Below are 19,556 nucleotides of genomic sequence, written 5' to 3' on the forward strand. Positions count from 1 at the left end.
AGATAGTATGAAATAGTTTAAACTTTTTTTTAAGTTTTAAAAGTAAATGTTCGAAAAAAATGTTAGTGTAAATTTCAATAGTATAAAATAGTTTAATTTTAGTTAAAGAAAAATAGTTTATCAATAGTCTAATTGAAACAATAGAAATCAATCAGTAAATTTAAACTGAACAATAGTTATCAATCGGGTATTAACCTGATTGATACCCGATTGAAGTGTACACCAATTTCTAACTATTGAATAAATCAGGTGACCGATCAAAAAAAAAGTTACCAATCGGGTAGGTACCCGATTGGTCAGCGTTTTACCTGTGAAATAAATGAACATTAGAAAACATTCATCAAAATTAAAAAAAAAGATAAATAAATACAGATGATTCCAGAAAAATTACAGCTGAATATAAGGGATATGATCAATATACTAACCAAATTTTATGTGTCATCTAGATCCATCTAAAGGAAACCTTTGGCATTTTAGGCAATTACAAGAGACTTTTAATCCTTTATTTGTTACTTCTATTTTTTCTTTTTTTTGACAATTTTTTGTAATCATTTTTTTTTAGTTTGTTATTTTGATAATTAAAATTTTGATAATATTTTTAATGATTATAAATGATATGATTTAGTTTAAATAATAAAAATTCTAAGCACTGTATAGAAATAATAATGTCACCATAAATAGTCTAATTATGAAAGAAATAAGGCAAATGATGCAATATTAGCTAGGAAATTATGTAATGTTTCAAAACAATCAACGTTTGTTAAAATTTCCAGCTGTGCCACATTCTTTAATGATAAGAAAATCAACAATGGGCTATATATTAATAATAGGATAGGCGTAAATACTGCGCCACCAAAATTGATATGGTGCATATCACCTAAACTCATCAATAGTCCGAATTTTTATTTTATGATGATCATTACTAAATTAGGATTTATTACTTCTAAATAAGGCAATAGTCTAACTTTATTTAGTAATTAAAATTTTGATCACAATTTATTATAACAAATAAATCAATATAATTGGTTATAATCAATATCACATGATAGAATAATTCCGAAATTTTCTCATTTATATATAAGTTAATATAGAGATATATAAAAATATGCTAACTTTTTTTTTTTTTTGCAAGGTAGTGCAATTTGTGAGTTTATTAATTATATATAAGAATACAAAAGCATCTGTTATATAACTAATTTATTAAAACTCCAAACCAGTTCCCCATCCATAAGATTGCTCCTGTGCCCTACCATCACCTTATAAAATTCACCTATATCCTTCTATAGTTACTATTGAATTATATAGGATCACCATATTATAAGATTTCAGTATATGCTTCCACTACCCTCTAAACAAAGAAAAAAAAAAGGGTTATGTTATATTTATATATAAAATATGCTAACTTTAAACTTTAATAACTTTTGAAATATGTTAGATAAAGGAAAAGTAATCCGATAATTTGAAAGAGAAGAACTCAAAGTGTAATTTTATCGGTTTACATTTTTAATTATCATATAATTTTAACAAGTAGTTAGCTTTTTAAAATCACTAATTTTATTTGATGAGTTTAGGTGATATGCACCATATATAGTTTAAGCATAATTTCGTGATTATAATGATTACAACTTTTATCTTTTCTTCCAAAGCAAGAAAAAAAAAATAATTTCATATAAGTTTATATTATCAAGTTATTTAATATTCACTATTTACTATATTATCTAAAATGGAATATAATGATAGTGAAACAACTGAAACATCCAACTCTGAGAGTAGCTCTTTTAACAGTAAATATGAAGAAAATGAAACATCCAAAAAAATTGCTGAACTTAAACAAGAAATTGCAAAACTAGAAAATACTAATAAAATAAAACAGAAAAAAACAAAAAAATTATTAATATTAAATCAACCAAAAATATCAGAAGCCAAATCATCTGATAGTAAATTATAAAAAAAGGATCGTTAAATTGAAAAAATAATACAACAAAAATGAAAAAAAGATTATAAATCAAAAAAGTGATACTGCTAAATTCTCTAGCAATAAGTCTGAACAGGTAAAATTAACTAAAACATTACATATTTACATACATATTTTTTGGGTTTATTACTTATTATTACTGTATTTATTTTTATTGCACGTCATATAGCCAATTTCAAAAGGAAAATATAAACACCAAAACATTTCTTCTTATCTTCATATACCAAAAGAATTTGGCATGGTTATATGGTATTATAATGTTTATAATTGTATTTTTTTTTAAAAAAAATTGTTCTCTAAAAATTGCAGGAGTTTATGAGACTTTTAGTAGCTGAAAAGCTCTATCCTTTATGCCCTACTACTGAATATCATGATATGCCTCTTAGTGAAATTAATAAATGTATTGATAGGGTAAATAATTGGCATGAATTTATTAGTTTGATTTTTTTTAACTTAATGTTTATTTTTTATTTGTTTAATTTCGAAAAAAATCCATCTTTTCCAGAACTGTAAGTGATTGGAAAGAACGTGAGATGATCTGTCAGCATGTTAATTATAAGCGTAAGTCATATGTTTAATTTTTAAATCGATCAGCAGAATTGTTTAACAATACTCTTTTTTTAAACATATAGGATCAACTCTTAGTGATAAAACTCAAAAGACACTTAAATCTCATAAACTAAATGGAAATAGCAAAAGATTTAATTTGTAATTCATCGATCATGTATAGCACGTGCATATAAGCCACGTAATTGATTTTTGGGTTAATAACTTATAATTTTTTCATATTCTTCGTGAATCTCAAGAAACCCATAGTGATTCTGTGTTTGTTAAGGCTAGTTTCGTTATAGTTAACAATTTTACATATTAAATAATAATCATATAAATATACAAATAGTTATTGTTTAAAAAATTGTGTAAATATTATCGTACTTATGATAAAACGACGCGAACTAGCAGTTACGTTAGTTTCTTGTAGAATAATTGAACCCCGCTTACATTATGGACCATTTTCACGAAACTGGTAGTTTATTCCAACAATAAAAAGTAGTAATGATATAGAAATGATGTATCCTATTCGGATTGGTATGAGAACACAAGTAGAAATAAATGGAAAAAAATTTACTATGCGTATTTTAGAAGGAAACAAATTTGATTTGAACCAACCTGGTTATACTTGTCAATGTGATTCTGATTCCAGTGAAATTGAAGATAATCCAACTAATGCAATTACTTCTTTATATAGACAAATTTTCAAAACTCAAACAAAAATTTTGGGTTCAATGGTTATGGGTTTTGATAAGGATTCAATATTTACCGAATTATTACAAGATATAGAATTCTGCCCTTATTCTATTAGTATAGCAGATAAACTGACTATTATGGTTTTCAGTTTAGGTGCTTCTAAAAAAGAAAGTTGGTTGGGTGCTGGAGAAGGATATATGGCTTCTTTTATTCATATTTTTAGAAAAGAACGTTGTATTTTTGTTCAAAAATTTATAAAAAACAAGTCCATAGTAGAAGTATGGAATAATAGCACTAAAATTTCACATTATGAAGGTAGTTCACCTGTAGAAGTTTGGCAAAAAATTGGAATTTTGGGAAAATTCCAAGGTACACAATTATTTGGGCTTGAGCATGCATATACGTGATCTGCGTTACGATGATTATATATTCCAAAGTGTCAACCATCTCAATGGAGTAATGAAAAACTAATGAATAGTTTATACGAATATCACCTCAAAAGACGAACTATTGTTGGAATAAATTGGTTACATTTATTTAAACAGTGAGAGTCTGGTGGAAATATTATTGAAATAAATACAATCCTTACAAATTTATATCCAAAAAATTACCAATTTAGTGATCGTGAAATGCAAGCTTGGAGCTCTATGCTTAAAGCTGCTGGTTGTACAGATATAACACCTTTTAATAGTGAAGTATCTCCAGTAATTGTATTTTATAATTGATTTATCTCGTCTTACATTAGGAATTATCAAAATTCATATAAAAAACAGCATAAATTTTGGTCACGATCTTTAGATCCTACGGATGATAAAAATACTTTGAAGAATCTCTTTCAACTAGGCTTTTTAAATCCATATCCATCAAGTATTCAAAATCCGTCACAAATATTTTGGGATTGTTTTGCAAAAAGTTTAACACAAAATCCAAAAGGTCCTGATGGGATATGACGAATTTTATCCATTATTGCACATCAATTTTCTTATCAGGAATTACAAAATAGACTTGGAGTAAATATAATATGAACTATATTCTTGTATATCTTCGTGAAATATTCTAAATAAATTTGATGATATTAATTTAGGTTTCACCTACAACTATTAATGCGGCAAGAAAATATGCTACACTCAATGGTTCAGGATGCCGACAAATAAAAAAACCTATAATTATACGTAGCCCACCTTTTACTAAAGAAATAGAAGACCAATTTGAAGCTTTTTTTTCAGACAAAGCAAATGTTAGTATGAGTTCGTATAAGGTTAATCCAAGAACTAATCATCCGATTCTTTACCTGCTTGATCAAAAAGAATCATTATGGAAAAGATTTTCAGAAATTTATCCTAATGATATGAAAAGAACGGTATTTATGGGACGGATTGAAGATGGTCCATATAGGTATCGTGAAGACTTGGGAGGGTTGTGTTCAATTTGTGCAGAATACGGATATGAAGTATTTGATGATTTAGCTAAAATTATAAGATTGCATGTTGAAAATCTTTCAGTTCAAGTATGTAATTTACATAATTTCCGTACTTTATTCATAAATTATTTTTTACATTTTTTTTTTTTTTTTTTAAAAAAAATATAGAATAAATTATTACAAGATGTAGAACTAATTAAACGTCATATGAAAAGAGAATATGTACGTGAAATTAGCGTTAAAAGTAATGGTCATGCTGAACATGATGAATGTATTGATCACTGCTTACCTTATGCATTTGGTGAATGTAATAAGATGCATAGTATAAGGTGTTCGCATTGTCCAAAACTTTATTCATTTTTTGATAAATTGGAATCAATTCTCCCAGCTGAAGAAATACAACTTATAGACGATAAAAAAGAAAAATTACTTCATTATTTGGCACATCAAACGCGAAAAGTATATCTTAATGCACAGGTTCAAGCAAATTTATTAGAATTAGATAATGATGGGGCTATACTTATTGTTGACTATAAGATGTGTATCTTACCAAAATCAGCACAAGAATCCAAGTCTGAATTTTTTGGAAAAAAGGGTTGGACTTTACATTCTATATTGATATATACCAAATCGGAAAATGAAAAACTAAATGTGGCCGCATTTGACCACTGGTCAGCAGATACAAGACAGGACGCATGGTTTACTGCTTCTTCACTTCACGCAGTATTTGAAGTTATGGACAATAAGCCAAAATGGGTTACATTAATCTCAGATAATGGACCTCATTACCACAACAGTGAAATGATGATTATAATGGCATATTGGAAGGATTGGTACGATATTGAAGTAAAGAGTTGGATTTTTTTGGAGGCTGGAGAGGCAAAAACGGCTATAGATTCTCACCACGCACAGGTCAGATCTAATAAATACATAACAATCATTATTTTTTTAGAGTACTAAAAATGGTTCACATAGATTGCGCATGCCATTAAAAGATATATTAGAATTGAATTTGAAATTAGAGAAGGCAGTGATATAGAAAATTCAATCAAAGATCTATGTGGTACATCAGTAGGGGAAATAAATCCTAATCGTGAAAAAACTGATAAAAAGATAAAATCATTGGTTGGGATATCTAATATGAATGAATGGAAATGGCCAATCAATGGGCCATTTGCAGGGTCTATACAAGCACGTACCTTGCCAAATATAGGTAGTTTTACCAATTATTCTCCTATACAAACACGAAATTCATCAAAAATTGAAATAACGAAACCAAATCCAATGATTTCTACACCTTCTGTGCCAAAATCTTTGTGGACTATACCAGTGCCGAATTCTGGTGATTTTTTTCTAATTTGTTACTCTATAAACCCAATAATTGCTAAATTATTCAATTTTTAGATATCTCTTCTAAGCGTCTACGAATAAATACACCTAATAAAAATTTAGTGCAAATTAACAATGGAATTGTAGATACAGAAAATAATTTCAAGTAAGAAAACCAACCTTATTTTATATTACTTGTTTTTAAACTGAGTTATAAAATAATTAGATTGACTTCTGCTTATATTATAGTGTTAATGCAGAATTTCAACTTGCATCTGGATGGGCGTTAAAAGCAAATCAAAAGTTTGGAAAAAGAAGTAGAGCAAGAATATCAAAAAAGGTTATTGCATTATTGCAAGGTTTTTTTCATGCATGTAATGCTGATAAAAGTGATCGATACTCAGCTAATGATATGTTATCAGAACTTATCCATATGGCAAATAGTAAAGAGTTGGATCCTGAAATAATACCAAAAATAGAAACAATTGAAAATTGGATTAGTAGATATTCTGCAGCTTGTAAACGTGAAATGGCGGCTATAGCTTTAGAGCGTCAAGTGCAAAATCAGCCATAGTACTTACGTTAATAATACATAAGTTTTGAATAAAACAATATTTCAAAAATACAAATTTATATACAAAAAAATGGTTATAAACTTATAAATTATAAATAGAAGTTAAGTAAATTAATTTTCAGTTTATTCAGAGCGAAATTGTTAAAATATTATATATAGCGTCATTGCTGGAATCCACAGGTACCCCAAATAAAAACTTAAAAATGAACATATAAACAAAAAATATTTTTTTCGTCTAAAAATGATACACATTTCACAAACAACACATGTGATTTTTAGTACAATTGGATTATTCTAGAAAAATTTTTAATAGTATGGTATTTCTTGTATTTGACAATCATTTGCATCTATAAATAGTAAAATCCCCCGAAAATTAATTATAAAAATACTACACGTGATTGCCGAATTACGAATTAAGAGAAAAGTGGTTAAATCTAACGATGAAATCAATGAAGAAGAACAACAAACAAGCGGATCAACTTTATCAACAAAAAATTGTGGTAATTTTTAAATATTATATGAATTTTTTTTTGTAAATTAATCAATGAATTATATAATATTTTGAAATTATAGCATTATTACTGTAGAATGCCATTATTGGAATTTAACAGCTCAAATATAAAAAGTTTGGAAGAACTTAATAATGAACCTTCACAAAGTAAGTATAAATTATAATGCATTTTATAGATTCTTAACAAATAATTAACTAATAATTATATTATATATTGAAAGCAGTTGATAGAGTAATACAACAAAAAAGTGATGTAGAACAAGAAACTGATCAAGAAGTTTCACAAGTTAAAGATCATGGTAACAAGCATAAAGCAACACATAATAATGAAAAACAAAAAGAAACTTCTCAAGTAATACGTTCTAGTTGCAAGTGTAACGTAATACAACAAAAAAGTGATAAAGAATGAGAAACTGATGAACATAAAGATGATCAAGAGGCTCCTCAAGTAAAACATTGTGGTCGCAAGCGTAAAACAACACAAAAATTACATAATATAAAAAGCAAGAAGAAATCCTTCAAGTAAGACGTTCTAATCGTAAATGTAATATAACACAACAAAAAAATGATGATAATAAACAAGAATATAATAAGAAGCAATGTAAAAAATAGTTTTATTAATTATTTTTAGTATAGTACTATATTTTATAGCAAAATTAATACATATTTAATATATTATTCTTACAAAAATCTAATAAATAATATACAAATTTATTTCAAATGCTAAATAAAAATTCTACATATTTATTACAAATTTCGTATAAATGGATGCTCATAATTGTATTAAATTCATTATACTAACATATTTTACATTTTTTATACAAAAACATGATAGAAACTTTTTACTGGGCTTTTTTACAGCCTTGTTAGGAGTAGAGCTCCGCAACCTGACCCGACAGATCGGGTGACCTGATGGGTTGACCCGAAATATTCAGGTCAGGTCATCAAATTCATGACCTGACACAAGTCGGGTCAGTGCTGGTCGGTACCCGACCCGACTCGTTGACCTGACATATATTTGGGTCAAATAAATTAAATAACGCCGAAACTTATAATAATTCTGGCATTTTTACATGTACAATCGAAAAAAAATGCCGTAACTATCAGTTTCGGCGTTTTTACATGTAAAATCAAAAAGAAGAACGCCGAAACTAATTATTCCGGCATTTTTACATGTAAAATCAAAAAGAAAAATGCCAGAACAAATTATTCTGGCGCTTTTACATGTAAAATTGAAAAAAAACGCTGAAACTATCAGTTTCGGCGTTTTTACATGCAAAATCAAAAAGAAAAATGCCGGAACTAATTATTCTGGCATTTTTACATGTAAAGTCGAAAAAAAAATGCTAAAACTATCAGTTTCAGCGTTTTTACATGTAAAATCAAAAGGAAAAACACTGAAATAAATAGTTTCGGCATTTCATATATAAAAACAAAAGTAAAAAACGTTACAAAATGTTTTTTTACAATATTTAATAATAAAACTTCGGGCAACCTGAGTTACCCAAAGTGACCTGAATACTTTCGGGTCAAATGGGTCAGATCGGGTCAGAACGGTTTACCCGACCCGACCTGACCTGAAAAAAAATTTCAGTTCGGGTTAACCAAGTAACCCGACCCGACCCGACCCGTGCGGAGCTCTAGTTAGGAGATATACCTATTAACCGAGTAGGAGTATTATTGTAAATATCATCATTTATACGAAGTCCTTTAATCTATACTCTGGATCTATCAGTTAAAGGCAAATGAAAATCTTCAGTATCTTGCCAAAAATAAGCATGTTTTTCAAATTCTTGATGGTCACGTTCAGCAATAGCTATATCACGTTTAGAGTTAGCATACTGAATTCTTACATTATAACTGGGTAATAAATCTCTACATTCGCCCATATATTCGGTACCTCTATCTACAATAAAAGTATTTGGATAGCTAAGAGGATTATTAGGATCATCATAGATTTTCTGAATTGCTCTGGCCATCTGTGTAGCTGTTTTATCAGTCAATGCAAAACTGCAACGATACCTAATTGCAATATCTTTGATAACGCCCCTATACTTATAAATCTGATTACTTACTTTATCATGAGGCATAGGAGTAGTATCACTCTGGTGTACTTCATTCAATGTTCGTATATTATTGAAAGAAGCGTATTGAATAAATTTTGGCCGAGGCTTGTGAATCTGATGTAAAGCCTGTTTGTTAAGCCAATTTTTTATAACAGCCAAAATAAACCCATATCTGGCTTTCTTACAAGCCATTTGCATTTTTTCAGCAGTCCGATAATATCCCTCAGGTCTGTAATAAAGTTTCTGTAAAGCAAGATCCCAATCTAAGTCTCAAGCTTTTTGAGGATCAATATAAATAACCAGGAAATCAAAGACTTTAAGCTTCATTTCCTCTCCCATTCCAATTTTTTATAATTATGAAAAAAAGTTAGTATTAATGAAGTCAGATTCTATTCATCAGCTGAGACACTTTTTTTCTTACATCTCTGCCTAGTCTCTTTAAGGTTTGTCACATGACTTCATATCACATCATGATTCTTAACATTTTTGATTAGCAAAATTTTGCTTATTTAATATATTTGTATAATATCTCCTTCTGCAGATTTAGTGGAATGTCAAACCTTGCAAGGGGATTATCTTCAGATGCAAAAGTATTGGACTTGATCCTCTAGATAATATAGATAATGAGTATGATATAACCTCCGATGTTGTATAGTATAGTGTCACATCGATAAGTATAGTAAGTATAATACTAACTATACTTGGTATAGATAAACCGCATGTTATACTTCGGACTTTTTAATGGTGGATATAAAAAATTTTTTTTATCGTATAGCTGATAGTAGGGCAAATTTAAATTTAAATTTTTACCATTTTAACTTGTAATAAACCGAAATCTGCCATTTCTCAATACTTAATTTACTCATTATAAATAAAAAAAACATTTACTTATTTATTTTATTTATGAAAAGCTTTCTTTTATTTTAAGATTTAAAAGTTATTTATTACAAAGGTGGAAGTTTATCTTTTGACCATCAGAAACATAATTAGATTTGTGATTTATTAGTGTTTTAAAGCAAAGTTTACATTGAATATATTAGTAAAACTTCTTTTTATCTTTCGAATATCTAATTTAGTGAAAATTCTGATGGATCTTTTTTTTGTAGTATGCCTTCTGGGACTTCTCAAAGGATTAAGAAATGAAATTAGCCTTTTATATTTATTTGTTTGTTTGTTTTTCATTATGGAATGTTTGTAAATTTATTTTAACTTTATTTCTTGCGATAGTGCTTTCAGAAAAATCTGAAAAAATGAACATCAATCATATGACAGATAACGTTCTAAATGGATCCCATAACAATAAAATCACAATATAGGTCATGATTTCAAACTTAAATCTGTTTTCTTTAACTCCTAAATATCTATTTTGTAGCCCGACCGACTCACTTTACTCCAAACTGATAATATCTCAAGAGTCAGAAGATATATTTTTTAATAATAAACGAATTTATAATAACATAATAAGGTATCTATTAACGATTTTTATTAATTTAAATGTACTGTGAGATCTGATATAATTACTTTTGAATTAAAGATATAATTGATTATGCATCAAAATTTCAAAATTTTAGATTTAAAAATCGATTTATTAAACTTTTAATAGGGTAATAATCCAAATATGTTCATTTATTAAATTATGTCTACTGATTAATGCCAGTAATTGCTATCTAATTTATTTATTAATACAATTATTTAATTAAAGTTAAATTCGTTAAATTCTCAGATTAAAGAAAAGGAAGATAATGTTTTATTTTGAAATGTGTTTAGTATATATTTATTAAGCAATGTTTGTTAATAAATAGAGAAATAAAATTTCCAAAAAGCTTTGTTATTTATTATTTAAATTAAAATTTTGCATCAGATATCACATCAGAAACTATCCTTTTTGGAAGAAGTAAAACAAAGGAAAAGAAAACTATATGAATCCACCCATATATTGTAATGTTAAAAGAAATTAATAATGTCATTAAATCTATACACTGCTATGAAAAATATATGATTATAACATACGGGCTTAATAGTATTTTTTAATTCAGGTTAAATTCCAATAATACCATCTGATTAGATTGATTAATTTTAATATATATGCAATATAAAATTCCAGATGAAAATACTGTAACTGTATAAATAAATTGAATTTGTATAAATGGCGTAATATTTATTAAATTTTACCCCTTTCATTTATCGAAAATCTCAAGATCTTTGATAAACATTACCAAATATATATTGTTGATTCCATAAATAAGAACCTGATTTAATTGTGCAACATTAATTTATATAAATCTGACAAAGTTTCAAAATTTATCTGACTTTTTTCAATTTTTTCTATATTAAAAAAGTTTGAGAAAAAAAGAAAAAAGGGGGAATAGGTATGTAATTATATATGAAAATTCATTATTGCTGTATTATTAATTATTGATATTTTTACTGATTAATTCAAATTATTACAGTTAATAAAGTTTCCCTTCAAGTAACTATAGATAGGAGTAATGTAAAATTATACTTCAGATGGAAGAATTTTTATGTTAATATGATATTTTTGGAAAAATAGATTGAAAAGATTTAGCTACAATCGGTGATTTATGCATAACAAATGAGTTTTATTCTAAAATTAGGTTCATATTTTTTTTTAAATATGGGTTATTAACAAATTTGATTATGAGTGATGATGATACCCTTTTTAAATCAAATTTACATGCGTAAAATGATACTTTATTATTGTAATCGCATCACATAAAATTTATTTTCTTTTCACCTTTTTTTCATACCCTTCAAAATACTTGTAAAAAAAACTTTTCTTTCAATAAAAAATGGAGGTAATTGAGATTATAGATGAGGAAATATATGATGTAAATAAGGATGCTCAGAATATTCAGGTAAAATTTAAAAAAGTTTTATTAAAATTATAGTTTAAACTAATCAAATTTTATTATATAGATGTTACCTACTAATATTGATTCTAGTAGTGAAAAAAAAAAACTCTTCCCTGTACCGTTCACGTCCATTTTTCACATAAGAAATAATACACTTTTTTCTCGTTAATTTACTAGAAAATTAGCACTTCAGTATTAAAACAAAAGTGTTCCTTGTTTCAACCAACACACTTTTGATTATCACTCTTTTCAGTTTGCAAAGGTTTATAAGGGCTTACTAGTCCTTTGTAGAAAAAAATTTGTGGTTTTCTTGCGAAGTTTTCTTCACAAGAAAGTGTAAATACAGTGCACCAATTAGATATAGGATGCCGAATAAAAAAATTTTAGTCGGCTATACTTTTTCCATCCAGAAAAAGTGAAACAGTACACGGGGTGGATACGATCTACTCCACCTGAAAAGGAAAGTCCTACATTCTTTTACATGTGGATTCGTTACAGAAAGAGAAAGATACATTGATGATTATTACCAATAATAGACAGATAGTAAAGAAATATGATAAGCCGTTTAAGATTAGTTCTGATAGGGCTATTATGAATACTAAATACAGGATTTCAAAATACTTGACAAGTGTATTTTGTGGGTTGCCTATTGATTTAAATGCTAGAAATAAGTATTTTTGTAGAATACGTCAATTATTATTAGATAAACTTGTAGCGATAGAAAATAGATTAAAGAAACAAGAAAAGAATAGACAGACTACAACTTATATTAAATTTAGTTATAGTAAATGAATATGGTATTTGGGGTTCTATATTTCATATTCATTTTGTAGTAATGTCTGTGCTTATGTAATGTCAAACAATAGGAAAGTATGTCAAAATTGTCGTTCAAAGGTGATAGTAACACCTACACCTTCCATGCCAAATACGTTTAAAAATTATTGTCAAAGTAAACAAATAGTAAGTAAACACATAGGCGTTGCTTATACAAAAAAGGTTTCAATAGATAGTGGTACAGGTAACTATTTAATTACATACTTGAATTTAGGTATTAACAAACAATTCAAAATGATAAAAGAACAAGAGAAGTATAAAAAGAGGTTTACGAATAGCCTCAAAAATAATAAAAATAAATGGAATTACATCACACATCAAATGACCAAAAACAGGCAAAAAAAATGGCTAGAATTGCATAAACTATTCGCAAATTTATATAAACTATTTACAAATAGTATAGGTTAATTCGCAAATAGCCAAAAACAGCCAAGAATAACCAAGAATAACCAAGAATAGCCACTGCTTTTTGCGCCATTTTTTTTTGCCGATTTTTAGCATTTCGACCTGTACACTAATAATGGATTTGAGTCAAAGCCAATAGTTTCCAAATATCGATTGAAACGAAGATGTGATATTCTTAAGAAACATTATATATCAAACAAGGAATTAGAGTTTCTGTTAGACCAAGTTACAAGTAGATCAGGATACAACATGTTGAAAGAAGATAATTTGAGAAAATATTCACTGTTGAAGGAATGGTTAATAAAAATAAGAAAGAAAAAAGAAGCTGCTTTTGAACGCAAAGGTATTAAGGTGGCAGAACAGTCGACCAGTGCTGGTAAGAATACTATGGTCGACAATATTACCACAAATTTTCAAGAGCTAGATATTAAAGAACAGGATAACATGCTTTCCTGGCAAGAAATATATACTACATAGAGAAACACCGATTACAAGGCCTGAATTTCATAGGGAGTTGAATAGTGTCAGAGATCTTAAAACTCTGTCGATATATCATAATGGAGTTAGAAACAAAAGACTTGTTTATAACTTGTCTTATAAGTATGTTATTGATCAGTGTAAAATAAGGGCTCGTAAGATAAAGAGCGCCTCGTGGTGTTAAGAAGGTATAAATAAGTAATTAGTTATTCTTGTTTTGTTTTTCTATTTTCTTTTGTGGGATGGCTAATTACAAAGAAACAAATTATCAAATGAGAAAAAATGAATAATTATTTTTGGATTTTAAATCATTCCTTATCTGATAATATTTACATAAGGCTATTAAGTTAGAAAGAAAAATATATAGACAGATTGTCTATTGAATTTATTTTGTAGTTTCACACCATTCCATATTTGATTATATTTACATATGGCAAATTTTATTTGAAAGAAAAATATATAGACTTCTTTTAGTAGTTTTAATGAATTAATTATATACTCGCTTCATCATTCTGTATTAGATAGTATGTACATACAGCTTTTTTAATAAAGAAAGAATCATTACATATATGCACGTTATTTATAACGTGTAGCGATTAAAAATTTTTTTAGCTAAAATTATACAGGAGTATTCAAGAGATGATATAGATACACAAGAATTAAAAATTAAAATTAATGAGCTTGGTATATGGGATATTGGATGTTTATATGATTTTACATTTTTAATGAAGAATCAAGTCAGTTGTCAGTTAATAGAATTATTAAAGTGCTATAAAATAATTGAAGAAAAATTGTTGTATAAGGTACTGAAACAAATAACTGGAAGAGTTTTATTAGAATTCAAAGTGCTTATTTGGGAACTAAGGAACGAGTTACAAATAAAGGAAGAAAAGCGGTGCGGTATTAGCGGTAAAGATAAAAAAGCTAAGTCACATAGTAAACGCACTGAAATGGGTGTTAAAGATGTTGGCTGTAAGATGTTAGAAAGTAATTGGAATAAATGGAATGATTTAGCATTCCATCAAGGCGGTTATTGGGCAAATTTTTAGGTAGATCATGACAGTTACCTTTGAATTTGAGGTTGCATCATGGTTTTTAACAATGATGTGATCGTTTAGGTAACAGGTCGACTTGTTCTTTATGAAAAGTAGTCTTGTTTCATAATGCTTAATTCTTATATGTATTTGTTTATCTTATATTTTGTAAGTTTATATATGTAAGTAAGCGTGATTATAATAGGACATGATTATATATATAATAAAGTTTTTAAAAAAAAAAAAAAAAATTGATTCTAGTAGTGATAATGAAAGTATAAAAGAGGCAGAAATGGCATATTTTACGAAAAATCTTGGTGTATTAACCATTATTTATTCAACTATACCTATAGAATATCCTGCAATGGTGTTGCAACAGTTTTTAGTATACAAGGATGGAAAAATCATATGGATGCATTTAATGACGTAAGTTAATACTTAAAACAGCTTATTTCTTTTTATTAATTAATTAATTAAAATGATTTTTACTTTTAGATACAGTATTCTATTGGTAGCGGTAGTGGCTCTCCTATTCAGAAGTGTCCTTTTTTTGGTAACATTTCTGTTACAAAATATGTAAGAGAATGCCAAGGAATCAAACATTGTTCTTTTGCTGATTTTGATCTTATAAATGCTAAACATTGTGAAGTAGACTTTGAATCTGATATTTTCAAACAAATTAATAAAAACAATAAAGAAAATAATAAAGAAAATTATACATATATGTAAGTAATTTTTAATTTAATTTTTAATTAATTAAACATAATTAATTAATAATTTCTTATTTAATTATAGTATATTTCTTGCTACTCAAGATTTACAATGTAAATTTAAGCAAAATGGTATCACTTGTTCTGGACAACCTAAACTTATACGATTATTGGAAAAAGAATCTTACAAATATCGTTGGATTATTGGATGTACTAACTATAAGCCTCAAGAGAAATGGCACAGATATAGGACCCCGAAATATATATGTAGAGGTCAGGTCCAGAAGTGGTCCAAAATACGCATTCTTTCAGGGCCGGAATTACGATAATTTCAGCCATTATCTAAATTAGGAAATATTATTTTGGCTGGGATTATCCATAAAAGGAATGATCTACATGATTTTTTTGACTCATTATACGCAAACTCTGACCTGACCCTTTTATGTATATTTCGGGGTCCTACAGATATATAGAGATTGATACTCAAAAAATTGATATTGATTTATTACGCAAATTATTCAATGGAGAGGCTATTGTAAGTATATATTATTGAATTTAATTTTTATCGTTATTATTTAATTAATTTTTTTATTTTTATTTAAAGACGGAAAGAAATGCAAACCAATGTTCTACTATTATTTCAAAAAGTTCTAGAACTAAAAAATGTGGTATGTTATTTGGTTAATTATATATTAATAATTAATTAATTAATACATATTATTTATTGTACCAATTCATATTTAAAGCTTATATTCACCATTGTGATGGTAGTGTTATGCAAGGTAAAATTGTAAATAAGCCATGTAACGTTAAAATGTACAAATTTATTCCTAATGATCTACAAGAATGTCTATTTGTTGCGCTTATATGTGTTGGTGTACATAATCACCCACCACCACCTCGCTCCTGAAAGAACTCTGGATAATATCAAAGATAATTTGCAAATGATGATTAAAGAAGCAATTGAAAAAGATGATGTAGTAACATCTGGATCAATAATTCAAGGTATTATTAAAATAATGAATTATAATTAAATTACTTGTTTTTAATATATAATCGCAAATAATTAATCAAAAATTGTAATTATTTTTAGGAAATATGCTAAAAGCATATTTCAATAAAGAAACTCTTCAAGAGATCCATATGTCATTAAATAATATTGATAAATTACGTTATTTAGTTGCAAAAACTTACAAGAATCTTTATCCTTTTGGACAACATATCTTAGGAGTCTTTTAAAGCGTATATAGTAAACAATTTGACCTTCACAATTATTGTTCATAAAATTGGTAAGCTTTTGATTTATTTGATTTAATTATCTTAGTTGTTATAATAGTTTAATTTAATAATTGATTTTCTTTAAATTTTTTTGGGAATGGACTTGTTCTTATTGTATGTATGCTTGAAAGACAAGCACAATTATTACAACATCTTGAATGTTTTCAGATTGATTTGTCCTTTAAACGTATTAAAGGGAATATTAATGAGTTTGAAATAAATTCATATGACGATTATCACAATCTAAGTAAGTAAACATCAAATATTTATTTTTTTTTAACAAAAAAAAAATAATAAAATTTATTAATATTATGTATTTCTATTTAGTTTTGTCTTATTGTCATATATATACAAATGTGAATTCCTCAGATAGATATTGCCGCTTATTTATAACTTTGTTTGATATTATCAAACAATTAACTGGAAAGCCCGTTTAAGTTAAGCATATTCATGGTAATGGATGGAGTTGTATTTTAGGAGATCTTGATATGGGGCAGATGAAAGGTTTGGGATTGGCACTACATAGTTTAGATACAACACGCGAATGGGAAGTTTACATTATGAATATCTTTAAGTCATGTCATGTACATTTTCAAAGGTAAAAATTTCAAAAATAATAATTATTATATTATTTATTTGTTTTTATTTAATTTTTGATTTTTTTTTGATTTTAGAAATGTGAATAATAAACGTTTTAGTGATCCGATTAAAAAAAGATGATTTCGTTACTAAAAGCAGAAAGCAAAGTGGAATTAAATCAAATTTTTTCAGATATTGAAAAATCTGATGAAGATGGCGTGAAAGGTATACTACTAAATATTTTTTTTAAAAAAAAATCTAATTTTTAATTTATTGTTTTTTAAAATTAGATTGGATTGACTATTATCAAAGACCTCACATTTTAGCAACAATTAATTCTTCAGCATCATTAATGGATGTTGAAATATGGAATCGGTATGGAAATAATACCAACACAGCAGAAGCTGCGCACTCTCTAGTTAATAGAACTGGAAAACAGCTAAAACTTTTATCAGCTATTTTACGGTTTGTATTTAAAATATATTTTATATAGAGGTAAAAATTAAATTTAATTATTAAATATTTTTTAAAATTTAGAGGTCAAAAATTAGATGAACGTCATTTAAAAATAATCGAAATTCAAGACTTTTCAGCTGTCCCTTATACAAAACAAGATAAAAGCCAAGTTAAAAGGCAACTGCTTGCAATAAATCGAAAAGGTAAACTTTTAGTTTGTAATTTAACATGTAAAGTTAAATAACTAATATAATTTAATTTACAGAAAAACGAAATCAAAAGAATAAAGAAGATAAAAATTCATTAAAAAGGAAATATGGCCAATCCAAAATCCAATCTATTGATGAAAATAATTATAAATTTGAAAGTGATAATTCATGATCAAAAAAGGTTGATATTGAAGAAAGACGGTTGCGTTTAGAGCTTGAAATAGAAGAACGAAAAATGAGTTTAAAAGAACGTGATATAGCTTTGCAAAAATCAGTGGCTGAAGTAGAGACTATTGAAATTGCTAATGAAAAAGCAAAATTAGCCTTAAAAAACAATTAGATTTATGTATCGATAATGAAATAAATAAACCAGTTTATAATTAGTAAATATTTTGATTTAATTAAATAATTTTTATTTAATTAAATAATTTTTATTTAATCCATTAAATAATAGTTATTGGTTAGGGGGGGTAAAATATCGTTCACCCCAAAGGGGTGATACAATATTTTATCCACTATAACCAATAACTAGATTATTGCCACCCCATTCAACCGATCAACAAAGGTTCTAACCTTACATTTCATGTCTCAAGTGTCTAGGTTATATCCTTCGTGGTCTGCCCATGGTTTTAACCCATGTCCGTGATATACTTTGACTTGTCATGCTGTGTCATAGAAACAAATCATGCTAATTAATTTAATATTATTATACTCACTTATAGTCATATACGGACATTAATGTTCATGATATTTGTTGATGATGCTCCTTGTCAGATATGGCTGTGATATTTGTTGTCAATTGCTCATGATGATACTCCTTGTCAGGTACAGACATTTATGTCTGTGATATTTGTTGATGACGCTCCTTGTCAGATACGACCATGATATTTGTTGTCAATTGCTCATAATGATGCTCCTTATCAGGTACTGACATTTATGTCCGTGATATTTGTTGATGATGCTCCTTGTCAGATATGGTCATGATATTTGTTGTCAATTACTCATGATAATACCCTTGTCAGGTACAGATATTTATGTCCGTGATATTTGTTGATAATGCTTCTTGTCATATACGACCATGATATTTGTTGTCAATTGCTCATGATGATACTACTTGTCAGGTACGGACATTTATGTCCGTGATTTTTGTTGATGATGCTCCTTGTCAGATATAACCATGATATTTGTTGTCAATTGCTTATAATGATACTTCTTGTCAGGTACGGACATTATGTCCGTGATATTTGTTAATGATGCTCCTTGTCATATACGACCATGATATTTGTTGTCAATTGCTCATGATGATACTACTTGTCAGATACGGACATTTATGTCCGTAATATTTGTTGATGATGCTCCTTGTCATATACGACCATGATATTTGTTGTCAATTGCTTATAATGATACTCCTTGTCATTTATGTCCGTAATATTTGTTAATGATGCTCCTTGTCATATACGACCATGATATTTGTTGTCAATTGCTCATGATGATACTACTTGTCAGGTATAGACATTTATGTCCGTGATATTTATAATAACCTTTGTCAAGCACAGACATTTATGTCCGTGATATTTATGA

General features: G+C 27.5%; 9 protein-coding genes across 9 annotated transcripts; 8 read left to right on the forward strand and 1 right to left on the reverse strand.

Moving 5' to 3' along the window:
• Nucleotides 1–1,723: 1,723 nt before the first annotated feature.
• OCT59_012611 (uncharacterized protein) lies at nucleotides 1,724–1,948 on the forward strand (the record flags this gene model as incomplete). Its single annotated transcript, XM_066134609.1, has 1 exon — nucleotides 1,724–1,948. The coding sequence occupies one exon, from the start codon at nucleotides 1,724–1,726 to the stop codon at nucleotides 1,946–1,948; it is 225 nt and encodes a 74-aa protein (XP_065989859.1).
• A 1,091-nt stretch (nucleotides 1,949–3,039) lies between these two features.
• OCT59_012612 (uncharacterized protein) lies at nucleotides 3,040–3,627 on the forward strand (the record flags this gene model as incomplete). The annotated part of the gene is made up of 1 exon (XM_025315547.2): nucleotides 3,040–3,627. One exon carries the CDS (start codon nucleotides 3,040–3,042, stop codon nucleotides 3,625–3,627), a length of 588 nt encoding a protein of 195 aa, XP_025182522.2.
• A 222-nt stretch (nucleotides 3,628–3,849) lies between these two features.
• OCT59_012613 (uncharacterized protein) lies at nucleotides 3,850–6,543 on the forward strand (the record flags this gene model as incomplete). Its single annotated transcript, XM_066134610.1, has 7 exons — nucleotides 3,850–3,924; nucleotides 4,210–4,230; nucleotides 4,305–4,727; nucleotides 4,809–5,552; nucleotides 5,616–5,982; nucleotides 6,045–6,135; nucleotides 6,219–6,543. 7 exons carry the CDS (start codon nucleotides 3,850–3,852, stop codon nucleotides 6,541–6,543), a joined length of 2,046 nt encoding a protein of 681 aa, XP_065989860.1.
• Nucleotides 6,544–6,983: 440 nt separating this feature from the next.
• OCT59_012614 (uncharacterized protein) lies at nucleotides 6,984–7,463 on the forward strand (the record flags this gene model as incomplete). Its single annotated transcript, XM_025312183.2, has 3 exons — nucleotides 6,984–7,043; nucleotides 7,117–7,201; nucleotides 7,276–7,463. The coding sequence occupies 3 exons, from the start codon at nucleotides 6,984–6,986 to the stop codon at nucleotides 7,461–7,463; spliced, it is 333 nt and encodes a 110-aa protein (XP_025164421.2).
• Nucleotides 7,464–8,769: 1,306 nt separating this feature from the next.
• On the reverse strand, nucleotides 8,770–9,033 carry OCT59_012615 (uncharacterized protein; the record flags this gene model as incomplete). The annotated part of the gene is made up of 1 exon (XM_066134611.1): nucleotides 8,770–9,033. One exon carries the CDS (start codon nucleotides 9,031–9,033, stop codon nucleotides 8,770–8,772), a length of 264 nt encoding a protein of 87 aa, XP_065989861.1.
• A 4,448-nt stretch (nucleotides 9,034–13,481) lies between these two features.
• OCT59_012616 (uncharacterized protein) lies at nucleotides 13,482–13,709 on the forward strand (the record flags this gene model as incomplete). The annotated part of the gene is made up of 1 exon (XM_066134612.1): nucleotides 13,482–13,709. One exon carries the CDS (start codon nucleotides 13,482–13,484, stop codon nucleotides 13,707–13,709), a length of 228 nt encoding a protein of 75 aa, XP_065989862.1.
• Nucleotides 13,710–13,789: 80 nt separating this feature from the next.
• On the forward strand, nucleotides 13,790–14,758 carry OCT59_012617 (uncharacterized protein; the record flags this gene model as incomplete). The annotated part of the gene is made up of 2 exons (XM_066134613.1): nucleotides 13,790–13,832; nucleotides 14,322–14,758. 2 exons carry the CDS (start codon nucleotides 13,790–13,792, stop codon nucleotides 14,756–14,758), a joined length of 480 nt encoding a protein of 159 aa, XP_065989863.1.
• A 277-nt stretch (nucleotides 14,759–15,035) lies between these two features.
• On the forward strand, nucleotides 15,036–16,692 carry OCT59_012618 (uncharacterized protein; the record flags this gene model as incomplete). Its single annotated transcript, XM_066134614.1, has 8 exons — nucleotides 15,036–15,110; nucleotides 15,239–15,468; nucleotides 15,539–15,726; nucleotides 15,927–15,988; nucleotides 16,058–16,121; nucleotides 16,200–16,235; nucleotides 16,387–16,458; nucleotides 16,547–16,692. 8 exons carry the CDS (start codon nucleotides 15,036–15,038, stop codon nucleotides 16,690–16,692), a joined length of 873 nt encoding a protein of 290 aa, XP_065989864.1.
• Nucleotides 16,693–17,447: 755 nt separating this feature from the next.
• On the forward strand, nucleotides 17,448–18,315 carry OCT59_012619 (uncharacterized protein; the record flags this gene model as incomplete). Its single annotated transcript, XM_066134615.1, has 5 exons — nucleotides 17,448–17,535; nucleotides 17,601–17,775; nucleotides 17,848–17,969; nucleotides 18,032–18,133; nucleotides 18,188–18,315. 5 exons carry the CDS (start codon nucleotides 17,448–17,450, stop codon nucleotides 18,313–18,315), a joined length of 615 nt encoding a protein of 204 aa, XP_065989865.1.
• Between the last annotated feature and the right edge of the window lie 1,241 nt (nucleotides 18,316–19,556).

The sequence above is a fragment of the Rhizophagus irregularis genome, chromosome 2 (assembly GCF_026210795.1).
Source record: "Rhizophagus irregularis chromosome 2, complete sequence".
In the NCBI taxonomy this organism is placed as follows: domain Eukaryota; kingdom Fungi; phylum Glomeromycota; class Glomeromycetes; order Glomerales; family Glomeraceae; genus Rhizophagus; species Rhizophagus irregularis.